General features: G+C 44.8%; 1 protein-coding gene across 1 annotated transcript in view; it reads right to left on the bottom strand.

The window, feature by feature from the left end:
* Positions 1-25,259, bottom strand: part of TRAP1 (TNF receptor associated protein 1) — a 209,134-nt gene that overhangs the window by 30,812 nt on the left and 153,063 nt on the right. Inside the window, exons 14-16 of the mRNA XM_069210470.1 lie at positions 23,814-23,952; positions 11,199-11,284; positions 8,435-8,580 (exon numbers count right to left, since the gene is read on the bottom strand). Coding sequence (XP_069066571.1) covers positions 8,435-8,580; positions 11,199-11,284; positions 23,814-23,952 — 371 coding nt within the window. The remainder of the gene's footprint in view (positions 1-8,434; positions 8,581-11,198; positions 11,285-23,813; positions 23,953-25,259) is intronic.

Genomic DNA, 25,259 nt, shown 5'->3' with positions numbered 1-25,259 from the left:
ATCTAGTGAGGGTAAATGCAATTATGCAGAGAATGGGTCGGGTTTGCAAGGCACCCTGTCAGGCGGAGGAGGGGCCCTGGTCCAAAATAGAGGGTCTTATGGACCAAGGCATAAAAGACCTCGGTGTACACTGGGGTCCCGCCTCCTAAGCTTGTTATGCTTGATCTACTCCCCAGGCAACCCCTTTTGACCTGATTATGAAGAGTGTTCCCCGTTCGAGGTATAACACACATGAAGACCATGACCAACTAGTTAACAAATTGGAGCACTGGACCAATGACAGACTTGGTCAGTCCTAGGTTATTCCACAATCAGATGAATCTTGTTCGCAGAATCTCCTGAGTGGGAAACACCCGAAGCCTGATAACAACGATTGCACTGTAATCAACTTTAAAAACAGAAGGGCGGCCAACAACATTATGATCAAGCTTGATTCCAACCGGGCCAACCTCCTCAACCTTAGAAGCACTACCGCTAGTTTGCTTCTACAGGCCACCGGCTAAACTGCTCCTACAACATTTTGTCATCCCATCCCCACTTCAAATAGGTTTGCGCCCATCTTGCTGCTGGATCAGCTGGATTGATTCCTCGCTGATGCTACCATTGCTGGCTCTAATTATTTACAGGACGGGAATAGGTTGGTAAGGCCCAGTGCTGGCTCTTTGTATTTCCCTGCCACCAGTGATAGCTCTACCTTCAGTGAGGACCATGGAAACAACTCAGCCAAGTCATTAATAATAGCCTTATGGAATGTGGGTGGCCTGACGAGTAAGAGGGGCAATCAAGAGTGGTGCAAATTTTTTGAACGTTATTAAGTTATTTGCAAGAGGCATGGCTAATTGATGTGGTATCTATTGATGGGTATGCCACTTATTTTACACCAGAAATCCCAGGTGCTATATGCAGAGCCAAGGGGGGTCTTATCACCTTTATCTTCCTTACGTTCCCTGCCCAGGTTACATAGTCGGGTCTTGGTTCTGCGCATTACAAGCTTATTGTCTTACAGTTTTTTACGATGCAAATGTTATTGATAAACATTTATAATAATGTTTTTGATCTGACCAAGGTGGAAATGGCTAGGTCATTATACAAGGATATTGATAACTGCATCAGAGGCATGAATGGTAGTTATGTGGCGGTACTTCTAGAAGATTTTAACATGAGGCTCTGCCAGTTTTCTCCAACTGTTTGTGGGCTGGTGGATGGTGCAGGGGACCCTGTCACCCACTTTGCTCAAAGTCTACTGGGTAATTAATTAATTCTGGTGTTGATGAAACATAACCTAAGTTTTGCCTTTCACTCTTTGACCTCTGTCCCGGTTGTAGGAAGCTGGCCTGGTGTGTGGTGAGCACCTATGGTGTTATCACCTTATACCAGGTCCAGGTATCCCCTATTGGTGAGGTGTAGACAGTGTCTAGGAAGCCAGGGCTCTCTAGAGGTAGCTATGGATGAGCAGCCAAAACTTATCTAGGAGACATGCAGAGCTTATGCAATACCACTATAGTCACAAGGCACTTACACACATGAAAGAAGTGTTACAAAAATAAAGGTACTTTATTTTAGTAACACAAATACTGAATAGGCAATACTCCAATAGGATGTAAGTAAACACACTATTATGTACACATTAGACGTCAGTGATTAGCATAGAAAGCAATAGCAAATAGTAAAAACAATGGTAAATAGTGAAGGCCCTAGGGGGAGACCAAACCATATACTAGGTAAGTGGAATGTGAAAGGAAGTCTCCCACCCAAGGAAGTGGAATCAGTAGAGGGGAGCTGGAGTAACCAAAAGGTAAGTACCATGGTGTCCCCTAGGAACCAGTAGAGAAGAGGTAAGCACCTGTTTTTCCCCCAAACCCACAGGAGAACTTTGGAAAAGGACTGGGCAAGAAGGGGACCAAGTCCATTTCGAGCTGGAGTGTCTGGCAATGGCAGGAGCCACTACCCACCCTTCTGTGGATGCAGGACCAGGTCGATGGTGGATGAAGAAAGTCAGCAGTGCAGCACATTTCCAAAAGTGATGCAAATGATGTCCCACATCGGCGGTCGTGATGCAGTCAGTCAGTGGTGCTGGAAAACCACCAACAAGCCTTGGCAAATGCAAGAGTCAGAGAATAAGGTTTTGCAAGGCTGAAGAGGACCAGCAAGGCCCAGGGGACTCGACCCAAGGAGGGGAATCCGAGGTGACCCTCAGCAGGCGGAGAGTCACAAGAAGAGGAGGCAGTGCCCACAGGCGACCCACAGGAAGCAGGCACTGGAGTCACAGTGAGGCCCACTAAGCACACCTGCAGGAGTCCCACATCGCTGGAGCAGCAGGCAGTAGACTGGGCTTTGCAGGGAAGAGTGCTGGAGGCCAGGGCTATACGGATCCTGAAGATCCCTTGGAGAAGGAACAAACAAGCCTTGGTAGCTGCAAGAGTAGCTGTGCACAGCGGTACTGTCCTACAAGGAGAGGCAAGGGCTTACCATCTCCCAAGTTGGACAGCTGGTAGAGAGGACCAATGGGACTACTCCAGACCACCATCTGTAATGCAGGATTCACGCCGTTCCGCCGGAGAGAGGATCCACGAAGCTGATCGTCGTTGCAGTTGGTGCCTGCCGATGCATGGGAATGACTCCTTCACTCCTTCTTATTTCTTGTGCAGATTGAAGACTCATCGCCCTCAGACGATGCACAGCCATGGAAATGTTGCAGTTGTTGCAAGGAGCCGGAGAAATAATGTTGCGGAGCGGACTCGTCGCTGGAGTTGCAGATTGTCGGTTCCTGGAGGGCCCATTTGCAGTCCCAGTGGCCAGAAGATGAAGTAAATGATGGAGAGGAGTCCTGCTGGAATCTTGCATGTCAAACCTGAGGACCCACTGAGGGGGAGACCTTAAATAGCCCAGGTAGGGGGATTAGGCACCTAGGAGGGTGACCACCTATCAGGAGGGGGCTATCATGTCACCTGCCTGACCTGGCCACTTGGAAGCTCCCAGGGGCCTCAGCCCACCTTGATTTCAAGATGGCAGAATCAAGTAACCATCTGTGGTGCTCTGGGCACCACCCCTTGGGTGGTGATGGACAGGGGAGTGGTTACTCCCCTTTCCATTGTCCAGTTTTGCGGCAAGACAAGGGACCGGGGGTCCCTGGACTGATGCAAACTGGTCAAAGCATACCGGCGGCTTGTCAAGGCCACCCCTCCCAAGCCATCTAACACCTATGTCTAAAGGGAGCGGGTGTTGCCTCCCTCTCCCAAAGGAAATTCTTTGTTCTCCCTTCCTCTTCTTGAGCTGGCCAAGCAGCAGGAGGGCAGAAACCTGTCTGAGGGGTGGCAGCAGCGCAGGCTGCCCGGAGAACCCCGAAGTCTGGTAGGAGCAATGCTGGGGGTCCTATAAAGGAGCCCCCAGAGTGCATGGAATCAAACATGCTCAGGTTCAGAGTTACCATTTTGTAGTTGGATACAGGTAGTGAGTGACCTGTGACCAGTGCATGGGTAAAATGGCTTCCTTGCACTTACGAAGTCCAGTGAAATGGAGCTGGAGTTCGTAGGGGCAGCTCTGCTCATGCAGGGGTGCCCTCACACACAGGGACCTGCACCCTGCCCTCTGGGCTAGGAGTGCCTTCGATAGGGGTATCTTACAGTGACCTGGTGCAGTGACCTGTAGTGAAAAGAGGCATGCACCTTTTCATGCAGGCTGCAATGGGGGGCCTGCAGACACATTTTACATGGGCTCTCCTGGATGTCACAATACATGCTGCGGCCCATGGAGAACCCCCGGTGTCCCAATGCCATGGGTACCTAGGTACAATATACTAGGGACTTATATGGGGGCACCAGTATGCCAACTGTTGGGAGTCCTAAGCAACCAAATTTAGAGGGAGAGAGCACAGTCACTGGGGTCCTGGTTAGCATGATCCCAGTGAACACAGTCAAAACACTGACAGCAGGCAAAAGGTAGGGGTAACCATGACCAAAAGAGGGTGCTTTCCTACACCAGTCACTTCCCCTACCTTTATCGGGAGGGGTCTTTCAGTCATATTGATTTCATTTTATTTCAGGAGAACCTGAGGGAGTGGGCATTAGATTACACTGATTCTCCTCTTAGTGACCACAGGCTTCTGGCCCTATCAATTTATGCTTCTTTTCTTGCCAAGATGCACATTAAGATTAACCCCCTCACATTATCGTTTTCTAAAAAACAAAGAGGTGCCCAAGAGCTGGTCTAAGGTGGACAATGATTCTTTTTTTATCGATGTTGCTAAGATCAGTCTCCAATTTTTTGTTATGGCCAAATGAAAACTGTAAACCGAGGGGTGATCCTGTGTTGTTCAGTATTTTGAACAGAATATGCAAAATTGTACATGACTTGGTCATGGATCTAATGACATCTAGCAACAGGAAGCCTGTTAAATGGGTTGATGTTAATTGCAGCATGGCTGGTGAAAAGTGCAGGGGCTCATAATCAATTACTGGCAGCCCTCAAAGTAGTTCCCAGGGACAGGAGATGGTACGCAGCTGTAAGGTAGTGTATGAAAATCCTCTAATGGTCCAGAAGAATACAATTAGGGAGGAAGCTTATTCTTACTTAGTGTAGGCCAGTCAGTTAAAAGACAGTAAAGCCTTCTGGACAACGGTAAATCATAATTAGATCAAGAATATTCAGGAATCTGGCCTTGACACAGTGATATCCCCCCTGAAGTCTATGTGGCTCACTTTACGCACCTCTAATCTATCCCTCTTCCAAGAAGGCCTTTCCTCTGGACGAGGCTGTCACTAGCTTACCTGACTGTTTCCAGGCTCCTAAACGCCCATCCGGCCCTTGGGTATGTTATCTGTTTGCCTGAAGAGCGAGCTCAGTGAGGTCATATTAGCAGCTGCTAGCTGCCCAGCTGGGAAACTCCAGGCCCAGACGGGATACCATCTGACTAGCTTAAGGCCAATACATCACTGTGGGCTCCACTCCTGAATAATGTGGTTAACACCACCTTAGCAATAGGTCCTCTGAAGGCTTGGTCTCATGCAACCATTATTCCTGTTTTTAAAAAAAGGCTCCAAAGGAGACCCACATGTTATTGTCTCATGTCAGTGATAAACTCAACTGCTAATATAATGGGGAGAATACTGCTGTAGCGTGTGTAAACTTGGGCATTGGAGTACAATGTGCTCTCGGAGCTTCAATTTGGTTTCCGTCCTGGCCTGGGGACAGTTGAGAAGTTCCTCAATTTATATCTTTTAATAAGTAAATATACTGTGGCTAAAAAAGGCAAGCTGTACCTGGCATTTATAAATTTGAGCTCCGCTTTTTATTTTGCAAATAGAACCAAGCTATGGAGCATTATGTCAGGCATGGTGGTAGATCAGAACATCATTATATTCTCCAGAGAACTCCACAGTGAAGTAACTGCTACTATGAGGTACGGCTCTTGGGGGGGGGGGACAATTGCAGCTTTCAGTCTGGCAACAGTGGTTCTCCAGGGCTATGTCCTAGCCCCTTTCCTCTTGTTAATCGTCTGGAAGAACAACTCTTAGAGCTTGGGGTGGAATGCCCATGTATAGGTGACCATAGCATTCCTGCTTTGATTCACACTGATTATACAGTCCTAATAGCCAGGGCGGCAATCGGTTTGCAGCGTTTGCTGGACTGTTTTTGCAGCTTTATGATGAGTTTGAACCCGAGGGTCAATGAGGCCAAAAACCCATGTTATGTCTTTTGGGGCAGGAAGAAGAAAGGTACTGTTTTCATAGTCAACTTCAATAAAATTAGTAGCATTCCTATGTTTTCTTATCTTGGAATCCCATTTGACAAGAACCTCACCTGGGGCCCATTGAAAAACAGTAGAGCCACAGCGTTCTCAAAAGCCGTTGAGTCTGTCCTCAAAATTGCTAGCAGACTAGGCAATACGCCCATTAGGGAGCTCACAGTCATTTATAAAGCTAAACGCTCTGCAATTGCTAGCTGTGGGGCAGGGGATTGGGGCCTTGGTAACCCAATGGAGTGGCAAAGGATTGAGAACAGCTTTATTAAGAGATTACTGTCTGTCCCCAACTCTGTTAGCTCTTTTATTTGCCATTCTGAGGTCGGGCTCATGTTTATCACTTATGTCGTAAAGATGCAACCCCCCCCTTCTGTGGTTCAGAATTTGGACGAGGAGTCAAACCTTTAATCAGACGGTTCTCACTCACTGCTTGAAGGTGAATCAATGCCTAAAGGTTCCCTGGATCAGGTATTATTGTAACACCTGTTTTGGCCTGGAAAATCTTTTGACCTCCCTGGTAGCTTGAATAGTTTCCTAAGGACTTTAAAAAAATAGTTCTCAGGTAAATGTACAGATATGAAAGTGAGGGGGGAAGCTGACAAGCCTACTGTCCAGGTATTTGTTGAGATTTGTACAAGTAATGGTATAGAGCCATACTTAAGATGGGTTAGTAACCAGCACCAGAGGTTCCTACTAGTGGGACTCATATTGAGCACAGTATACTTTTGTAGTTGCCTCCCCCCAGCAGTTCTTATTTTGCCAATTTACCTCTGTGTCCCTGTGAAGGCTGTTCTGCACAAAGCATGTTGCACTTTATTTCTCTGTAAATTGAATGTACTGAGAAAGCGATACCTTTTCTAAAACAGGCTAGTATCCAATATAGTAGATCCATTTTCACTTTTTTGTAGGCATTGTCCACTGTAAGGATTTGTTTCACAACTGCTGTTTATATCCAACGTGCTATAAGGTGGAGGGCATCTATTGTTTTATGATGTGTTTCAATTTTTTTTGTTACCTGTATTTTACTCTGTATGTCTTTTTAATGGTTTTATTACTCTTATGATCATACTTTGATCGAATAAAGATTGTTGAAATGAAAGAAATGAAATTAAGTATTTTACATACTTTGAGGAAACGCCAATTAGTGTGTGTTCATTTTTTATCAACTCTCTTGCCTAAACATGCCTGCCCCCTACTCAACTTTAATGTACAACTACAATGTAGACCCACATTCACTTAATCCAGGCATAAACATCACAAATCTCAAACCAAAAGTGCCCCCATTTGTTAGCACTACTTATAAATTCATACCTGCCAACCACATCTTGTGCTTTCTACCAACATGTCCCTCACCCAGTTTCACCATGCATCCACATCCAACATTCTCCAAAGCACAGGTTCTCATTTCATCCAACTGCCCTATTCTTTTCCCCAAAACTCCTGAATCTACCTAAACAGAAATCACATAGTCTCCCAAAGTTGTCCACCCACATTTATCTTGTGCCGTCTGTAGACAAACCTCACTAAAGGTGTGTCTTGAGCTGGGTACACGCAATCATTTTCTCAAAGGCCTTGGTCTGTAATGGGACCGAGGGTCGCAGTGATGCAAGCAGTGACAGTGGGGTAGGGGTGCAGGGTGTAAGGAGGTCCTAGGGGGAGGGAAACGTGTACATCTAGTAGCTGAATTGCTCAATGTGAAAACAGAAAACCTATGATATATCCTGGTTTACCCCACATGACCAAATTGTATGACCCTGGGCATTTGTTTTATTTCACTTTGCCTCCATCTTCATTATCACACATAAGAGGATCTCGCAATACATGAATTCAGGATGTGCTCTGTACAAAACCTTCTCTTGTGCATTATTTCATAAGCTATGTTGTTGTCCGCGTATAAAATCAACACATTCTATCCAAAAGGTGCACATAACTCGCATCTTAGTTCTCTATTGGCCTTGTTGTCAGGGTAGGGGGTGGGAAGCATGAATGCTTCTAAATTCATGTGTGACAACGATCACTGTTAAAATACTTCTCAGTGCACTGAGATAACCTGATGTACTAAGGTGAACCACTTCTGCAAGTTAATGAAATTCACTTTGAATTTTGAAGAGACTATCATATTTTTGAACACTGGTTGCAAGATATCTTTAAAAATAAAGGTGTCATTAAAGTTGAGTGGTGTGGTACATCTTATTTGCTTATTTCTTTTACTTCAGTTAGCATGCAAATAAATGCTTGCATGTTTATTTAACATCTTCTTGAATGTTACTGCTCAGTCAAGTAAACAGTAGCCAAGTGCTACTTTTGACTGTGGGAAACATGTGAAGGTCAGGAGGGTCACAAGTGCCCCTCCCCCCCCCCCACACCCAGCTGTACTTTGAGTATCACTGCTCCTGAGACTTAGCTCATTTAACACATCCACCCTAACCACTATTTTAAGCCCTATCGCCCAAAATCGCCTTTGCCTCATAATGCCGTAGCAAGTGACTCTCACATTTCTCCTTCTTTCTTTCACTATACCAGCCTGCCCATGACTCCCTACATTTTTCCAGCTCTTCAATGTTACATGTTTTGACAACACACACCCACCCTATGTCAACTTATTGATCCCCTTTCCCTCACAGTCATTTTACCAAATCTTTCAAATGGACCCCATTGCCTCATTCTCAGGGTTCGCTTCCACAAGTCTCTCACCCTGTGTTTATTTCCAGAGTTGGCTGCATGATCTGCGCTCGCTCCTCACTTGTCTTTGCTAGCTGCTGTGTGCGTAGGAAATGGCGTGCTGCTCCCATCTCTAGCACGGTGATCATTGCAGGGTGAGTATCTAACCTTGGAGTTACCTTAAAATGTCAAGAGTAAAGGATACAACAAGATAATAAATCAAACATTAGTGACATGTAAAATATAATTACTACAAAATACATGCAAATTATTTCCAAATCGTGCACAGTTTTGCTACAAGCTGGATGTAAAATTGAAAGTGAGCACATTAAAGAGAGAATAAAAAAAGACAAGGTGGAGAGGTTTAATGAAGGGTGGGACAGGTTGTGAAGTGTTAAACCTAAAGATGGGCCGAGAGGTGATAAAGCAAACAGACAGAGGTGGAATGGAAGAGAAACAGAGATGAAATGAAAGGCATGCGGGTGTGGAGCTGGAAAGAAAGGCAGATGGAGAGGTGGTGAAAGTCAGGCAGAGGTAAAAAGGTGTAAGGCAGATGGACAGGCTGAGAAATACAGGCAAATATGTGGAACGAGACAGGAGGAGAGAAAGAAAGAGGCAGAAGGAAAGGTGGAAAGAAGCAGACGCAGAGGAAAGAGACAGAGAGGTGGAAAGAGACAGATAGAGGTGGGCTCATGTTGTTGTGATGCTATTAATTGTGTTTGACCAATGACTTTGTGTTTCACCACTGCGCATATTAGTTGCTCAATGTTCACCAGTAGCTCATTACATGTTGTGTTCAGTTTAGATGCCAATTGGCTTTGACATGGCGTTAGCCATTACATTCTGTATTCAGGTCAGCTGCCTATTGGCTTTAACATGGCATTAGACATTACATTTGTTATTTAGGTTAGCTGCCTATTGGTTTGACATGGCATTAGACATTACATTCTGTATTCAGTTTAGCTGCCTTTTGGCTTTGACATGACATTAGACATTACATTTGATATTTAGGTCAGCTGCCTATTGGCTTTAACATGGGGTTAATCATTTCAGTTGAGACATTGCAGATGAGCTGTGTTTTTTCCCAAGCTGTGTTTTTCCACATGATAGACCAAGCTGTGTTTTTCACACCAGACTATAGCTGATAAGAGAGAGTACATTTGGTGATTCCCTTTCTGCTCAGCCTTGGGAAGAGGAGTGGTCTAGGAGATCTGGCCAGTCTCCAAAGCCTTACTTAGTTTTCCCAAGTCTGAGAGGAGGGGGCAAGTTTTTGGAACAATGGCTCTGGACAACGGCAGAGTTCGTTAGATTGAATCTGCTTTGACTTCAGACAGGAACGGAGACGTCAGTTGCCTGTCTTCCGTTTGGGTAGAGGATCTCTTTCTCGCAGTTGAACGGAGTCATCAACTTGCAGACCCCAGAAAGATGAAGCTGAGTTATAGGCCCTATGGTGATGCAATTTTGACTTTTATGCTTTGCTTTGAAGCTATGCTATAATATAATCACATGTACTTGCTGTGTACATTGCAACTGAGAAGTACTTTGATATATTTTGCTTTCATTGCTGCGACTACTTTTGAACGTGTGCTGCCAATTTACTAATTTCGTCTCTCAGGAACCTCGTGGTGAATTAATAATAACAATAAATGTCTTCTTTAAACTCAGAAGTGCATTCCAGAGAGGTTCTGTAAGCTCGGTTATGAGATAAGAGCAGGAAAGCACAACAGTTGTTGTCTGTTTTAACTGTCTTCCTTTTCATCTCTCCACTTTTACTTATTCACCAGTGACCCTGTTATCACCATCTGTATCTTTCCATCGCTTCACTAGAAAACCCATGATGGTTCACATGTGTTATCATGCTACCCACCCACATCTGCTATTGATGCATCCATGCGCACCCTAGTAATTCCTCAAATTTCTTAAATCCACTTTTTAGAAGGGCCTTACTTAGTCCTGTGAGGATGGAATGTACTTTTTGTGAATGGGAAAAGTTTCAGAGATTATGCTATGGAAATCAGAACATGTGGTGAATATCTTCCTTGTATACTTTCTGCATTCTCAAGTGTGTAAAGATTTTAAAGCTGGGAATTGTGGCAGACATAGACAGAATGCGCAAGCAATCGTGTTGAAAGACTGACTGTACTAATTTAAATCATGTATGGGAGCCTGGTCAAGGTAGTATTATTACTGATTAGTACTCTTAACATGTACCAAATTGCAACATGGATTTTATTCTCCAGCAGCTTCTTAGAAAGAGGGCCTGTGGTTTCTGCCTTGACAGAAACCCAGAGCAGCTAAATCGCTGAAGTCATGTGTTGCACACCTTGACTGGACATGTTAATGGTTTGAGAATAGATTTGCCAGCCAACTTGCCATACTTATACTAAAATGATTTCTAATGTGGATGGACATCCATGAACTCCGAACGTGTGAAAGCATGAGGTGATTACTTATGTACTGATGAAAGAACCAAAAACTGATACTGCAAATTGTCATGACGAGGTAAATATTTCTAATGCTTTTTGCTCGTTAGATGGAATAAATGAAAATCAGTATTCCAAGGCAAAGAGGTAGTACTGAGAATAAAAACACAGCCACTAAACAAGGAAACAAAAGAGGAGGCACCAAAATATTCAGAAAAAGGATTAAAAAACTACATATGCTTTAATATCAGCTACTTTATCAAAATTCCTACCAAAAATACTTTGAAAAAAGATGATATTGGCTGCTGATGACTACCTTGATTATAACGCACATTATCTTAATAATAATATATCGGTGCCACCAGGTAACCTACCTTAACATTTGTGATTCTCGTTCCCAGCCCATTCCTCATCCATGCCAATAAGTCCTCTGCCTCTTTCTCAGACAAACGCTCAGTTCCTGCAACAGAAATGACAAAGTTACTACAAAGAGTACCTACTCTATTCTGGCTACTGGGATCAGTCATCATTGTGGCAGAAAGGACTGACTCACCCTACTGACTGTAGAATTTTCATTTAAATCGTTCCCTGCTCATGCGAGTAGAACTTCCATTTTAAGGAGTGTCATCAGTGTGGCTTTAATGCGTACTGGACAGTTCCTCAAAGAACTGGGGAATGCACAGTCAAAGCACATTACTGATAATCAAGTGTAATATTTTGTCCTTTCAGGTAGGCAGCAGTGGTCTAAAAAAGTGAAGAGTTTCTCAAAAAATTGCTTTTCCTGAGCATCATCACTGGCTGTTAGGAAAGTCAGCCCTTTCCACACACTCCTTCCTGTCCATCCTTCTTAGTGTATAGTGTGTAGTTGCTTCCCATGGCTCACAACTACCATGATATCAAATGCACCCATCATTTACGCAGCAGGAAATTATGCCACTAGAAGGAAGGTCCATGCACAGCGAGGTTTTTGGCTTCATTAGGATTAGAATGTACAAAGATTATTGCGAGGGTTAGAAATTGTATTTTAGTTTTGGAGACACAAGGTCAAGGTAAGAGCTTCCAATGCTCCCACGCCCAATCTCAGACATCCCCATGGAGGTTGTGTATGGCTCACCCTTCTCGGGGTTACATGGTTCCCTGAACGCCAGCAGGCCAACATGAGGGTGTTCATAAAAATTCACTGGTCATTATAATGTAACTCTAGCAAAGGGAACTAACTCAACACAAATGTCAAGCATACTGCGTGATGTGATTGGGTATAGCATAGGTGAAGCCCACCATTTATCTTTAGACAGGCATCATGGTAGTGAGACCAGCTGGCAATATACCAAGACAGGTACAACTGCTGGAAAACCTGCCAGTTCTATCAGGCTCTCAAAACTGTAAGTAATACTCTTTTGCTTGGACAATATCAAAGAGATTCCTGCTTTCTGAGGCCATTGAATAATAAATATTGCTTGGCGTTGGTTGTTTTGTGTGTGTAAGAAATGCAGGAAATAAAAAAAGAGGTCCCTTCACAATAAAGCCCTCTATAGAATTAAATTTAAAATCTATCTTCGTCGAGGAAACCTGCCATATCAAAATCTATTTATGGAGCTCAAGGCCTTAAGAGCAATAACTATACATTTGGAAAACCATAAATTCAATATATCTCATGCATAGAGTTAATCATTTATTAGTGCTACTACAAGCCTCTGGAAGCCTTTTTCTTCCACTTTAAAACACCAACAAACCTTCTGCTATTCTTAATTAGCACTTATACGCCACACAGTCTGCCATTAGGATTACACTGCAGTCCTTCAGTAAAATGCTTAAACCGCATATTTTGTTACTCGATTTTAAGCTAATTGAGAGAATTAAGAGAAGCACAAGGTCCATCATATTATCCTTCTAATCTGATCTCACAATTGCAGAGCTGATCATTTGAAATTTTAAGTTCTTTCTTATTTCCTTCCTTGCTAATGAAATGTTTTCCTACACTTCTATGTACTGACAATCGCTCCATATTTTCTGTAATTTGTGCTGTTACATGTAAAGGATACCAATGCCTTTCGGGGAAGCGAAGCTACGAAAGAATGTTAAATATATATGGATTTTGCTTGGTATGCCACGTACTGTGCCTTTTTTAGACACTGGAAGTGAATGTATCAAAGGACCATATCACATGATCTTCTCTTAAATTTGAACACGATATACACAAAATGCAGCTAACTGCACAACAGTGCAGTTATCCATTGTAAACAATTTAAACACATTCAAGAACAAAATACATTTTGGTAAAGAGTTGAGGTCGATTCAGCCTATAACAAAAAATCAACAATGAACTAGTGCACACGACTGCATTAATGTGGGTGTGGCAATATATGGCCAATGATAAGGATACAGTATTTCTAACCACTGATAGCAATGATAGGTAGACTACTATCAAGTCTAGACAGTTTGTCCTGTTGGTTAAACCACAAACTGTAGGATGTAACGGTATTGAGTTTTAATCTGTTTCATTACACTAACAGGTTGCCACATGCACAGTTCAATCCAACGAATAGATATAAAATAGAAAACCATGGAAAGAAACGAAAGGATATTGGCTGCAAATACAAAATAAAAGAACACAAGATGAAAGAGCCCGAAATAAGGTCTACAAGGCACTGGGGCAAGTGTGGAATTGAAAGACTAGAATGACTGAGTTTGACCCTTGCCATGTAGCAAATCAACTCACTTTAAGTCATTTGGGTTTCTATTTCGGAGCCTTGTAATGAAAATGTCACTTACCCAGTGTACATCTGTTCGTGGCATCAGTCGCAGTAGATTCGCATGTTCTGCAATAGCTCGCCATCTGGTGTTGGGCCGGAGTGTTACAAGTTGTTTTTCTTCGAAGAAGTCTTTCGAGTCACGGGACCGAGTGACTCCTCCTTTTGTCTCCATTGCGCATGGGCGTCGACTCCATCTTCGATTGTTTTTCCCCGCAGAGGGTGAGGTAGGAGTTGAATTGTAGTAATAGTGCCCATGCAATGGAGTGACTAAGTATACACCTATTTAAGGTTGAGATGATACATATATAAATAATTGAAGGTAACTTCCAAACTGCTACAGGCTCCCGGGGAGGCGGGTGGGCACATGCGAATCTACTGCGACTGATGCCACGAACAGATGTACACTGGGTAAGTGACATTTTCAGTTCGATGGCATCTGTCGCTGTAGATACGCATGTTCTGCATAGACTAGTAAGCAGTTATTTCCCCAAAAGCGGTGGATCAGCCTGTAGGAGTGGAAGTAGTCTGAAATAATGTCCTTAATACAGCTTGACCTACTGTGGCTTGTTGTGCGGATAACACGTCTACACAGTAGTGCTTGGTGAATGTGTGAGGCGTAGACCATGTGGCTGCCTTACATATTTCTTGCATTGGGATGTTTCCTAGAAAGGCCATGGTAGCACCTTTCTTTCTGGTTGAGTGTGCCCTTGGTGTAATGGGCAGCTGTCGTTTAGCTTTAAGGTAGCAGATTTGGATGCATTTAACTATCCATCTGGCTATACCTTGTTTTGAAATTGGGTTTCCTGCATGAGGTTTTTGAAATGCAATAAAGAGTTGTTTAGTCTTTCTGATGTTCTTTGTTCTGTCAATGTAATACATCAATGCTCTTTTGACATCTAATGTATGTAGTGCCCTTTCAGCTACGGTATCTGGCTGTGGAAAGAACACTGGAAGTTCCACTGTTTGATTTAGATGGAACGGTGAAATAACCTTTGGCAAAAATTTAGGATTGGTCCTTAGGACGACTTTATTTTTGTGTAGTTGTATAAAAGGTTCCTGTATAGTAAACGCCTGAATCTCGCTTACTCTTCTCAGGGAAGTAATGGCGATGAGAAATGCCACCTTCCAGGTTAGGAACTGTATGTCGCAGGAGTGCATGGGTTCAAAAGGTGGACCCATAAGTCTAGTTAGGACAACATTTAGGTTCCATGAAGGAACAGGTAGTGTTCTTGGTGGTATAATTCTCCTAAGGCCCTCCATGAATGCTTTAATGACTGGTATTTTATATAGGGAAGTTGAATAGGTAGTTTGCAGGTATGCAGATATTGCTGCAAGGTGAATCTTAATGGAAGAGAAAGCTAGGTTAGATTTTTGTAAGTGAAGCAAGTAACCCACTACATGTTCTGGAGTTGTGTGTAATGGTTGTATTTGATTTATATGGCAGTAGCAAACAAACCTCTTCCATTTACTTGCATAGCAGTGCCTGGAGGATGGCCTTCTTGCTTGTTTTATGACTTCCATACATTCTTGGGTAAGTTGTAAGTGCCCGAATTCTAGGATTTCAGGAGCCAGATTGCTAGATTCAGCGATGCTGGATCTGGGTGTCTGATCTTTTGGTTGTACTGTGTCAACAGATCTGGCCTGTTGGGCAATTTGATGCAGGGTACCACTGATAGGTCTAGCAGCGTTGTGTACCAGGGTTGCCTTGCCCAAGTTGGTGCTATCAATATGAGTTTGAGTTTGCTTTGACTGAGTTTGTTTACCAGGTAAGGAAGGAGAGGGAGAGGAGGAAAAGCGTAAGCAAATATCCCTGACCAGTTCATCCATAGGGCATTGCCTTGGGATTGTTTGTGTGGGTATCTGGATGCGAAGTTTTGGCATTTTGCGTTCTCCCTTGTCGCAAACAAGTCTATCTGAGGTGTTCCCCAGAGTTTGAAATAAGTGTTCAGAATTTGGGGGTGAATTTCCCATTCGTGGACCTGTTGGTGATCTCGAGAGAGATTGTCTGCGAGTTGATTTTGTATCCCTGGTATAAACTGTGCAATTAGGCGAATTTGGTTGTGAATTGCCCAATGCCAAATTTTTTGTGCTAGCAGGCTTAACTGCGTGGAGTGCGTCCCTCCCTGCTTGTTTAGATAATACATTGTTGTTATGTTGTCTGTTTTGACGAGAATGTATTTGTGAACTATTATTGGTTGGAAAGCTTTTAGTGCTTGAAAAACTGCTAGAAGTTCTAGGTGATTGATATGCAGTTTTGTTTGATGTACGTTCTATTGTCCTTGTATGCTGTGTTGATCGAGGTGTGCTCCCCACCCTGTCATGGAAGCATTTGTTGTTATTACGTATTGTGGCACTGGGTCCTGGAAAGGCCGCCCCTTGTTTAAATTTATGTTGTTCCACCACAGAAGCGAGAGGTAAGTTTGGCGGTCTATTAACACCAGATCTAGAAGGTGACCCTGTGCTTGAGACCACTGTGATGCTAGGCATTGTTGTAAGGGCCTCATGTGCAGTCTTGCGTTTGGGACAATGGCTATGCATGATGACATCATGCCTAGGAGTTGTAATACCATCTTTGCCTGTATGTTTTGTGTTGGATACATGCGTTGTATGATGGTGTTGAAATTTTGAATTCTTTGTGGACTTGGAGTGGCTACTCCTTTTGATGTGTCTATTATGGCTTCTAGGTATTGTTGTACCTTGCGTGGCTGAATTTTGGATTTTGTGAAATTGACGGTGAACCCTAGTTTGAAGAGGGTTTGTATGATATGATTTGTGTGATTTGAGCACTCTATTAACGAATGGGCCTTGATTAGCCAGTCGTCTAGATATGGGAACACATGTATTTGCTGCCTTCTTATGTGTGCTGCGACTACTGCTAGACATTTGGTAAAGACTCTTGGTGCGGTTGTTAATCCGAAAGGCAGTACCTTGAATTGGTAATGTATTCCTTTGAATACAAACCTTAGGTATTTCCTGTGCGATGGGTGTATTGGTATATGGAAATAAGCATCCTTGAGGTCTAAAGTTGCCATGTAGTCGTGCAATTTTAGCAATGGCAATACTTCTTGTAGTGTGACCATGTGGAAGTGGTCTGATTTGATGAAAGTGTTCACTACTCTGAGGTCTAGGATTGGTCTCAGCGTTTTGTCCTTCTTTGGTATCAGAAAGTACAGTGAGTAAACTCCTGTGTTTATTTGTGTGTTTGGCACTAATTCGATTGCATTCTTTTGCAATAGTGCCTGCACTTCTATCTCCAGGAGATTGGAATGGTGTGTTGTTAAATTTTGTGCTTTTGGTGGTATGTTTGGAGGGAATTGTAGAAATTCTATGCAATAACCATGTTGGATAATTGCTAGAACCCAAGTGTCTGTAGTGATTTCCTCCCATGCTTTGTAATAATGACCTATTCTTCCCCCCACTGGTGTTGTGTGGAGGGGGTGAGTGACATGTGAGTCATTGTTTAGTAGTAGGGGTTTTGGGGCTTTGAAATCTCCCTCTATTTCTAGGGAATTGCCCTCCTTTATATTGTCCCCGAAAACCTCCTCTATACTGTCCCTGGTAAGTGGACGGTGTTGCTTGTGAGGTGCTGGCTTGTGTGCTTTGACCCCGAAACCCCCCTCGAAAGGGCGTTTTACGGAATGTGCTGTAATTCCCTCTGCTCTGCGGGGAGTAGAGTGCGCCCATGGCTTTGGCAGTGTCCGTATCTTTTTCGAGTTTCTCAATCGCTGTGTCCACTTCTGGACCGAACAGTTCTTTTTCATTAAAAGGCATATTGAGAACTGCTTGTTGAATCTCTGGTTTAAATCCAGACGTTCGGAGCCATGCATGCCTTCTGATAGTTACAGATGTATTAATTGTCCGTGCAGCTGTATCTGCAGCGTCCATGGAGGAACGTATCTGGTTGTTGGAGATGGTCTGTCCCTCCTCAACCACTTGTTTTGCCCTATTTTGGAAGTCCTTGGGCAGATGTTCAATGAGATGTTGCATCTCGTCCCAGTGGGCTCTGTCATAGCGCGCAAGTAGTGCCTGGGAGTTCGCGATGCGCCACTGGTTTGCAGCTTGTGCTGCGACTCTCTTACCAGCTGCATCGAACTTGCGGCTTTCTTTATCTGGGGGTGGTGCATCTCCAGATGTGTGAGAGTTGGCCCTTTTCCTAGCTGCTCCTACAACAACAGAGTCTGGTGGCAGCTGTATAGTGATGAAAACCGGGTCCGTAGGAGGCGGCTTATACTTTTTTTCCACCCTTGGTGTGATTGCCCTACTTTTGACCGGCTCCTTAAATATGTCTTTTGCGTGCCGGAGCATACCAGGGAGCATAGGCAGGCTTTGGTAGGAGCTGTGGGTGGAGGAGAGTGTGTTGAACAAGAAATCATCCTCGACCTGTTCTGAGTGGAGGCTTACGTTGTGAAATTGTGCTGCTCTAGCCACCACCTGAGAGTACGCGGTGCTGTCTTCTGGTGGAGATGGCTTTGTAGGGTATGCCTCCGGGCTGTTATTTGACACTGGGGCGTCGTATAGGTCCCATGCGTCCTGATCTTGGTCACCCTGGCTCATGGTGGTGTGAGCTGGGGAGTGTGATGGAGTTTGTGCTGGTGAAACGTTAATCACGGGCGGAGGAGAGGGTGGTGGTGTAACTCTTTTCACCACTTTTGGTTGTGGTGCTTGTTCCGTCTGGAACTCCAACCTTCTCTTTCTCCTAATGGGGGGAAGGGTGCTTATTTTTCCTGTCCCCTGCTGAATGAAGATACGCTTTTGCGTATGGTCCACATCAGTTGCTTGTAGCTCTTCCTCAAACCTATGCTTTTGCATTTGGGAGGTTAGCGAGTGCTCTTCTGTATAAGAGCCTGAAGCTGGGTCGCTTGCAGTTTGTTTCGGCATCGAAACTTTGTGTGCGTGTTTTTTCGGCTCCGAGGTGACTTTTTTCCTTTTCGGGGCCGAAACCTCTCAGCGTCGATCTGTTTCGGTGCCGCTGTCTCGGCGTCGAGCCGTGTCCACACCGGCATCTCGGTGTCGAGGCTTGTCTCCAGCACTTTCTCGGTCCCGAGAAGGCTGCGTGCCGGTGTCTCGACCGGAGTCGGACGATCTCGGCACTGTTTGGGCCTTTTTCGGTGCCGACGGTCGGTCACCGAATTTATGGGTCGAGCCATGGCCTGGTGGCAGTGGCGTCCCCTGGGCCTTGTAAATGTTTCTCTGTGTGGTTTTCGACGTCTTACTCACGGTTTGTGTATCGTCGAATCCTTCGGAGTCTGAGTCTTGGATCGAGAAGGTACCATCTTCTTCCTGTTCCTCGAACTCCCGTTGGGCTGTCGGTGCGGACGCCATTTGAAGTCTTCTGGCTCGACGGTCTCGGAGTGTTTTTCGGGACCGGAACGCACGACAGGCCTCGCAGGTGTCTTCGCTGTGCTCAGGTGACAGGCACAGGTTGCAGACCAAGTGTTGGTCTGTGTAGGGGTATTTATTGTGGCATTTGGAGCAGAAACGGAACGGGGTCCGTTCCATCGGCGTTCTTCAGCACGCGGTCGGGCCGACCAGGCCCCGACGGAGGATCGAAAAACTACCCCGAAGGGCACCGGAGCTCTTCGATCTTCGATGCGGTGTGGAATCTAAGTACGCCGATCCCGAACGCAACAATACCGACGAAAATCTTCCGAAATTAGCTAATTTTCCGTTCCGAAACTCGGAGCGACAGGAACACGTCCGAACCCGATGGCGGAAAAAAAACAATCGAAGATGGAGTCGACGCCCATGCGCAATGGAGACAAAAGGAGGAGTCACTCGGTCCCGTGACTCGAAAGACTTCTTCGAAGAAAAACAACTTGTAACACTCCGGCCCAACACCAGATGGCGAGCTATTGCAGAACATGCGTATCTACAGCGACAGATGCCATCGAACTAAAGGTTTCCTGGGTGAAGAACTTCAGAACACCTTTGTAGCATTTTAATGTGATTTTATTTATTTTAATATACTTAATCGACATATGCTACACAACAAAGGATGCTTTCCTCAAGGTAACAGAGGAGGCTTTCTCAAGGTAACTACCTGAATATGTTTAAGGTAGGTTCTCCAGGATATCATTGTGATTTCTTATCTATTAAATAACCAGCAATAGTTAGACAGGGACAGATCTCGATCTCCTAGAGATAGAGATTGCAGAACCATCCCAATCAGATAACCTAGCAAGTAGAACACGGTGACAAAGTACCATCAAATGGTAAACAGTATTTAATGCTTCTGAAAGATCTAAAAGGACACAAACACCTTCAGCGTCAGTCACTCGTCAGATTAGAGACATAATACAATCATTAGGCTTTCTCATTCACTCCACTGATGCACGAGGCAGTTGAATACTGCTTTTAACAACGCAGTGTTCAGTATTTTAACAAAGTGGAGATACTTAGGTTCTGTTGTCTTAGATGTGTTAAAAGCATACAAGAGTCTCAGCTCCTGGATCACTATAGATTCATCTCTTGGCTTCAGTAATTTAAAAGCTTTTTAATCGATCAAGACATAGTGCTATGACTGAGATGTGGTGAGGTGCCAGGCCCATCGCCACTGCAACTTAGAAAGATGCAGAGTTTTTACAAGATACTACTGGGATCTGTGGCTCAGCTATGGTTTCTTCATGAGGGTGTGATAATGGTTTGTTGCAGGTATTGCAGGTAAGTACTTTAGGAACTTTGAATCATTTCATTAGCATGTATACTTTTTACATAAAACACAAATAGCTGTTTTAAAAGTGGACACAGTGCAATTTTCACAATTCCTGGGGGGAGGTAAGTTATTGTTAGTTTTAACAGGTAAATAAGTCACTTACAGGTTTCAGTTTTTGGTCCAAGGTAGCCCACCGTTGGGGGTTCAGAGCAACCCCAAAGTTATCACACCAGCAGCTCAGGGCCGGTCAGGTGCAAAGGTCAAAGAGGTGCCCAAAACACATAGGCTATAATGGAGAGAAGGGGGTGCCCTGGTTCCAGTCTGCCAGCAGGTAAGTACCCGCGTCTTCGGAGGGCAGACCAGGGGGGTTTTGTAGGGCACCGGGGGGGACACAAGTCAGCACAAAAAGTACACCCTCAGCAGCGCGGGGGCGGCCGGGTGCAGTGTGCAAACACGCGTCGGGTTTACAACGGTTTTCAATGAGAGATCAAGGGATCTCTTCAGCGTTGCAGGCAGGCAAGGGGGGGGGGCTCTTCGGGGTAGCCACCACCTGGGCAAGAGAGAGGGCCTCCTGGGGGTCACTCCTGCACAGGAGTTCCGTTCCTTTAGGTGCTGGGGGCTGCGGGTGCAGGGTCTTTTCCAGCCGTCGGGAAATGGAGTTCAGGCAGTCGCGGTCAGGGGGAGCCTCGGGATTCCCTCTGCAGGCATCGCTGTGGGGGCTCAGGGGGGACAACTTTGGTTACTCACAGTCTTGGAGTCGCCGGAGGGTCCTCCCTGAGGTGTTGGTTCTCCACCAGTCGAGTCAGGGTCGCCGGGTGCAGTGTTGCAAGTCTCACGCTTCTTGCGGGGATTGCAGGGGTCTTTAAATCTGCTACTTGAAACAAAGTTGCAGTTCTTTTGGAGCAGGGCCGCTGTCCTCGTGAGTTTCTTGTCTTTCTCGAAGCAGGGCAGTCCTCAGAGGATTCAGAGGTCGCTGGTCCCTTGGAAAGCGTCGCTGGAGCAGGGTTCTTTGGAAGGCAGGAGACAGGCCGGTAAGTCTGGGGCCAAAGCAGTTGGTGTCTTCTGTTCTTCCTCTGCAGGGGTTTTCAGCTCAGCAGTCCTCTTCTTCTTGTAGTTTCAGGAATCTAAATTCTTAGGTTCAGGGAAGCCCTTAAATACTAAATTTAAGGGCGTGTTTAGGTCTGGGGGGTTAGTAGCCAATGGCTACTAGCCCTGAGGGTGAGTACACCCTCTTTGTGCCTCCTCCCAAGGGGAGGGGGTCACATCCCTAATCCTATTGGGGGAATCCTCCATCTGCAAGATGGAGGATTTCTAAAAGTTAGAGCCACTTCAGCTCAGGACACCTTAGGGGCTGTCCTGACTAGCCAGTGACTCCTCCTTGTTTTTCTCATTATTTTCTCCGGCCTTGCCGCCAAAAGTGGGGGCCGTGGCCGGAGGGGGCGGGCAACTCAAATAGCTGGAGTGTCCTGCGGTGCTGGAACAAAGGGGTGAGCCTTTGAGGCTCACCGCCAGGTGTTACAGCTCCTGCCTGGGGGAGGTGTTAGCATCTCCACCCAGTGCAGGCTTTGTTACTGGCCTCAGAGTGACAAAGGCACTCTCCCCATGGGGCCAGCAACATGTCTCTAGTGTGGCAGGCTGCTGGAACCAGTCAGCCTACACAGATAGTTGGATACAGTTTCAGGGGGCACCTCTAAGGTGCCCTCTGGGGTGTGTTTCACAATAAAATGTACACTGGCATCAGTGTGCATTTATTGTGCTGAGAAGTTTGATACCAAACATCCCAGTTTTCAGTGTAGCCATTATGGTGCTGTGGAGTTCGTGTTTGACAGACTCCCAGACCATATACTCTTATGGCTACCCTGCACTTACAATGTCTAAGGTTTGGCTTAGACACTGTAGGGGCACAGTGCTCATGCACTGGTGCCCTCACCTATGGTATAGTGCACCCTGCCTTAGGGCTGTAAGGCCTGCTAGAGGGGTGTCTTACCTATACTGCATAGGCAGTGAGAGGCTGGCATGGCACCCTGAGGGGAGTGCCATGTCGACTTACTCATTTTGTTCTCACTAGCACACACAAGCTGGTAAGTGAGGGGTCTCCAGGGTGGCATAAGACATGCTGCAGCCCTTGGAGACCTTCCCTGGCATCAGGGCCCTTGGTACCAGAGGTACCAGTTACAAGGGACTTACCTCGATGCCAGGGTGTGCCAATTGTGGATACAAAAGTACAGGTTAGGGAAAGAACACTGGTGCTGGGGCCTGGTTAGCAGGCCTCGGCACACTTTCAATTCAAAACATAGCATCAGCAAAGGCAAAATGTCAGGGGGTAACCATGCCAAGGAGGCATTTCCTTACAATTCCCATTTCTGATGTCTATGGATGTTGGTAGGACTCGTTTCATGCATGACTCAGATCATGGCTACGTGCTAAGCTTTGACAGCTGGGGCAAACATAATCACTCGCTCCATTACACAATGTTTCAAGACAGGAAACTATAACCTGAATAGGGATAGTGGGGGAAGGAAGGTAGGTACAGAGTAAGCTCTGTATTTTTCAGTATGAAGTTGGGACTTTACATATTTCAGAATGAAATACTGAAGGTCCTCAATGTGCTGCAAAGGTAGTCTTTTTAGCTTTCTGGCTGGTCATTTCCTGAAGGATGCTGAAGGTCTCCTGTGTCCGCACAAAGGCTTTGCAAAGTAGTTACTATTTAATGATGGTTTTATGACAAACTATTAATTGCATTTTTGTTAAGCATGATCTTCAGACACCAGTCTGCAACAGCGATACTCCAGCTTGTAACTTTTCCAATTATGTTTGAGATTATGTGGTGTAGGTGGTCGTGCTGTGCCACCAAGATGGGTATGTTGTGTTTTAACAACACATATGTATGAAGATATTAGAAAACATTTCTTAACATAATTTACAAAATGCCTGGCACACTTAGATTTTGCTACAGCATTGACGTTAGAGTGGAATAGCAAGTTTTAAAGAAAAACAACTGCAAAATAAGTTTGATCTAGCCTTCACAGATGCTGCGCCACAAAGTAAATGGTTGCAATGCTCACTGGGAACACTCTCAAATATGGCTTTGCATGTTTTCTAGGTAAAAGCCCAAGGTATTCCTGAACTCATTAAACAGAGTCTTGTCATCCAACAGACTAAAATATTCCTACATCATGCTTATCGGGCTTATGGTCTGTAAGTATAGTGTTAGTTGGAGCATTTCCGCCAGGAAAATGAGAAGATACACTGGTGGTTGACAGATCACATCAGTGATGTGCAAACTGTTTTGTTTTTATTCTAGTGTATATTTTATATAGCACTTACTACTAATAAGTGGGCTGCTAATAATCAGAAGGGTGTTGCATTTGTATTTTATAGGGTCTAAGTCTATTTTACATAGAAATTACTACTACTAAGTGGGGCACTAGTAGTCAGCAGGGTGTTGCATTTATTGTTGATCCTACTGTGGGGAGTATTTGCATACCATGCATGATTTATGAACATTGTAACCATACACTCTGATGGAGACTAGAATATGGCAGGGGTTTGGCTGTAAGGGAGGTCAGGAAGGCGTAACTCACCTGGCCGGCTATCCTCAAACTTTTCTTCCTTGTAGTGATCAACAACAATATCAGTTTCCACAGATATCAGCTTCTTTTTGTCGAATTCCCTTAAATGCAGCAGGGTCAGCTCATCAAATTGTTCATAGCAAAAGAGCACCTGTGAAAAACAAAGTATCCTCTCTCAAGAGCAGGCATATGAAATCATCAATAAAATCAAGGTCGCAGCAGTACAAAGTTTCATTGGTCTAAAACCCTCAAAGAAACAATTTGCAATAAAAACCTAAAAAGGGCTTAATAGTGTCTGAGGGTTTTTCTAGGACAAAGGCCCATCACGTCTTTGGGTGTTGTGCAATGATCTCAGGACATTTTGGGTGGATATTGCATTAAATGGGTAACATCCTGCCTCTGCCACAGAGGGCTGGGGATAGTGCTGAAGGTGTGTGAGGGGAGAGAGGGTGTCCACCATATCCTGTGGGGTGTGTGATACTGGTAAGAATGTTGCAGAAATGAGTCAACAACATGATGGCCCTACTTACAGCCAAACCGTGTATATATGTAAACAAATAGACATTTCAACCCAAAACACTGTCTTTCCTTTATTATTTTGTCGTCTGTACAGATACTGGATAGCTTACATTCTGAATTATGCATGATTAAAGTGTAGGAAGTTGGCTCTGTATATACTATATCAAAATGAGATATAGTGTGCACAGAGTCCAGGTGATCTCCAGAGGCTTAACAGAGGCTAAAGTAGATAATACTAATGCTCTATTTTGTGGTAGTGTGGTTGAACAGTTAGGCTTATCAGAGCGTAGTGTAAAGCATTTGTTGTACACACAGGCAATAAATGAAGCACACCATCAATGACTAACTCTAAGCCAATTGTTTTCATATAGAAAAAAATATATTTTGTTACTTTATTTCTAGAACCACAAGATTCAGTTTGCAGGTAAGTACATTTGTAAGTAAGTATCAAACATAAGTATCAACACCACTTTTTGCTTCAATTTGGCAAGTTAAACGGTTTTCAAGAAAAGGTAAGTACAAGACTTACAGTTCCAGTCTCCAGGGGGTCAGGAAGTCCACAGGTTAGGGTTCAAATTAACCCCAAACACCCACCACCAGCAACACGGGGCCGGCCAGGTGCAGAGGTAAAAAATAATGCAAATTCAAAATGGAGTCCTGTTGAGACTTGGGGCACTCTGAATCAGGCCTGCTTGCAGGTAAGTACCTGCATCTTTAGAGGACAGACCTGGGGGGTTTAGGAGAGCACCAGGTGGGCCATAAGTTGGCACCAAACACACCCTCAGCGGCACAGGGGCAGCCGGGTGCAGAATGCAAACTTAGCATTGGGCTCCCAATGCTTTTCAATAGGGGACCCCGAGGGTCATAACGATGCTGCAGGCTAGGTCCAGGGGGGTCCGTTACGGAAAACCACAGGCTGGACGAGGAGGAGGGCTGCCT

The sequence above is a fragment of the Pleurodeles waltl genome, chromosome 10 (assembly GCF_031143425.1).
Source record: "Pleurodeles waltl isolate 20211129_DDA chromosome 10, aPleWal1.hap1.20221129, whole genome shotgun sequence".
Lineage (NCBI taxonomy): Eukaryota > Metazoa > Chordata > Amphibia > Caudata > Salamandridae > Pleurodeles > Pleurodeles waltl.
This window is presented reverse-complemented; position numbering and strand designations above follow the sequence as displayed.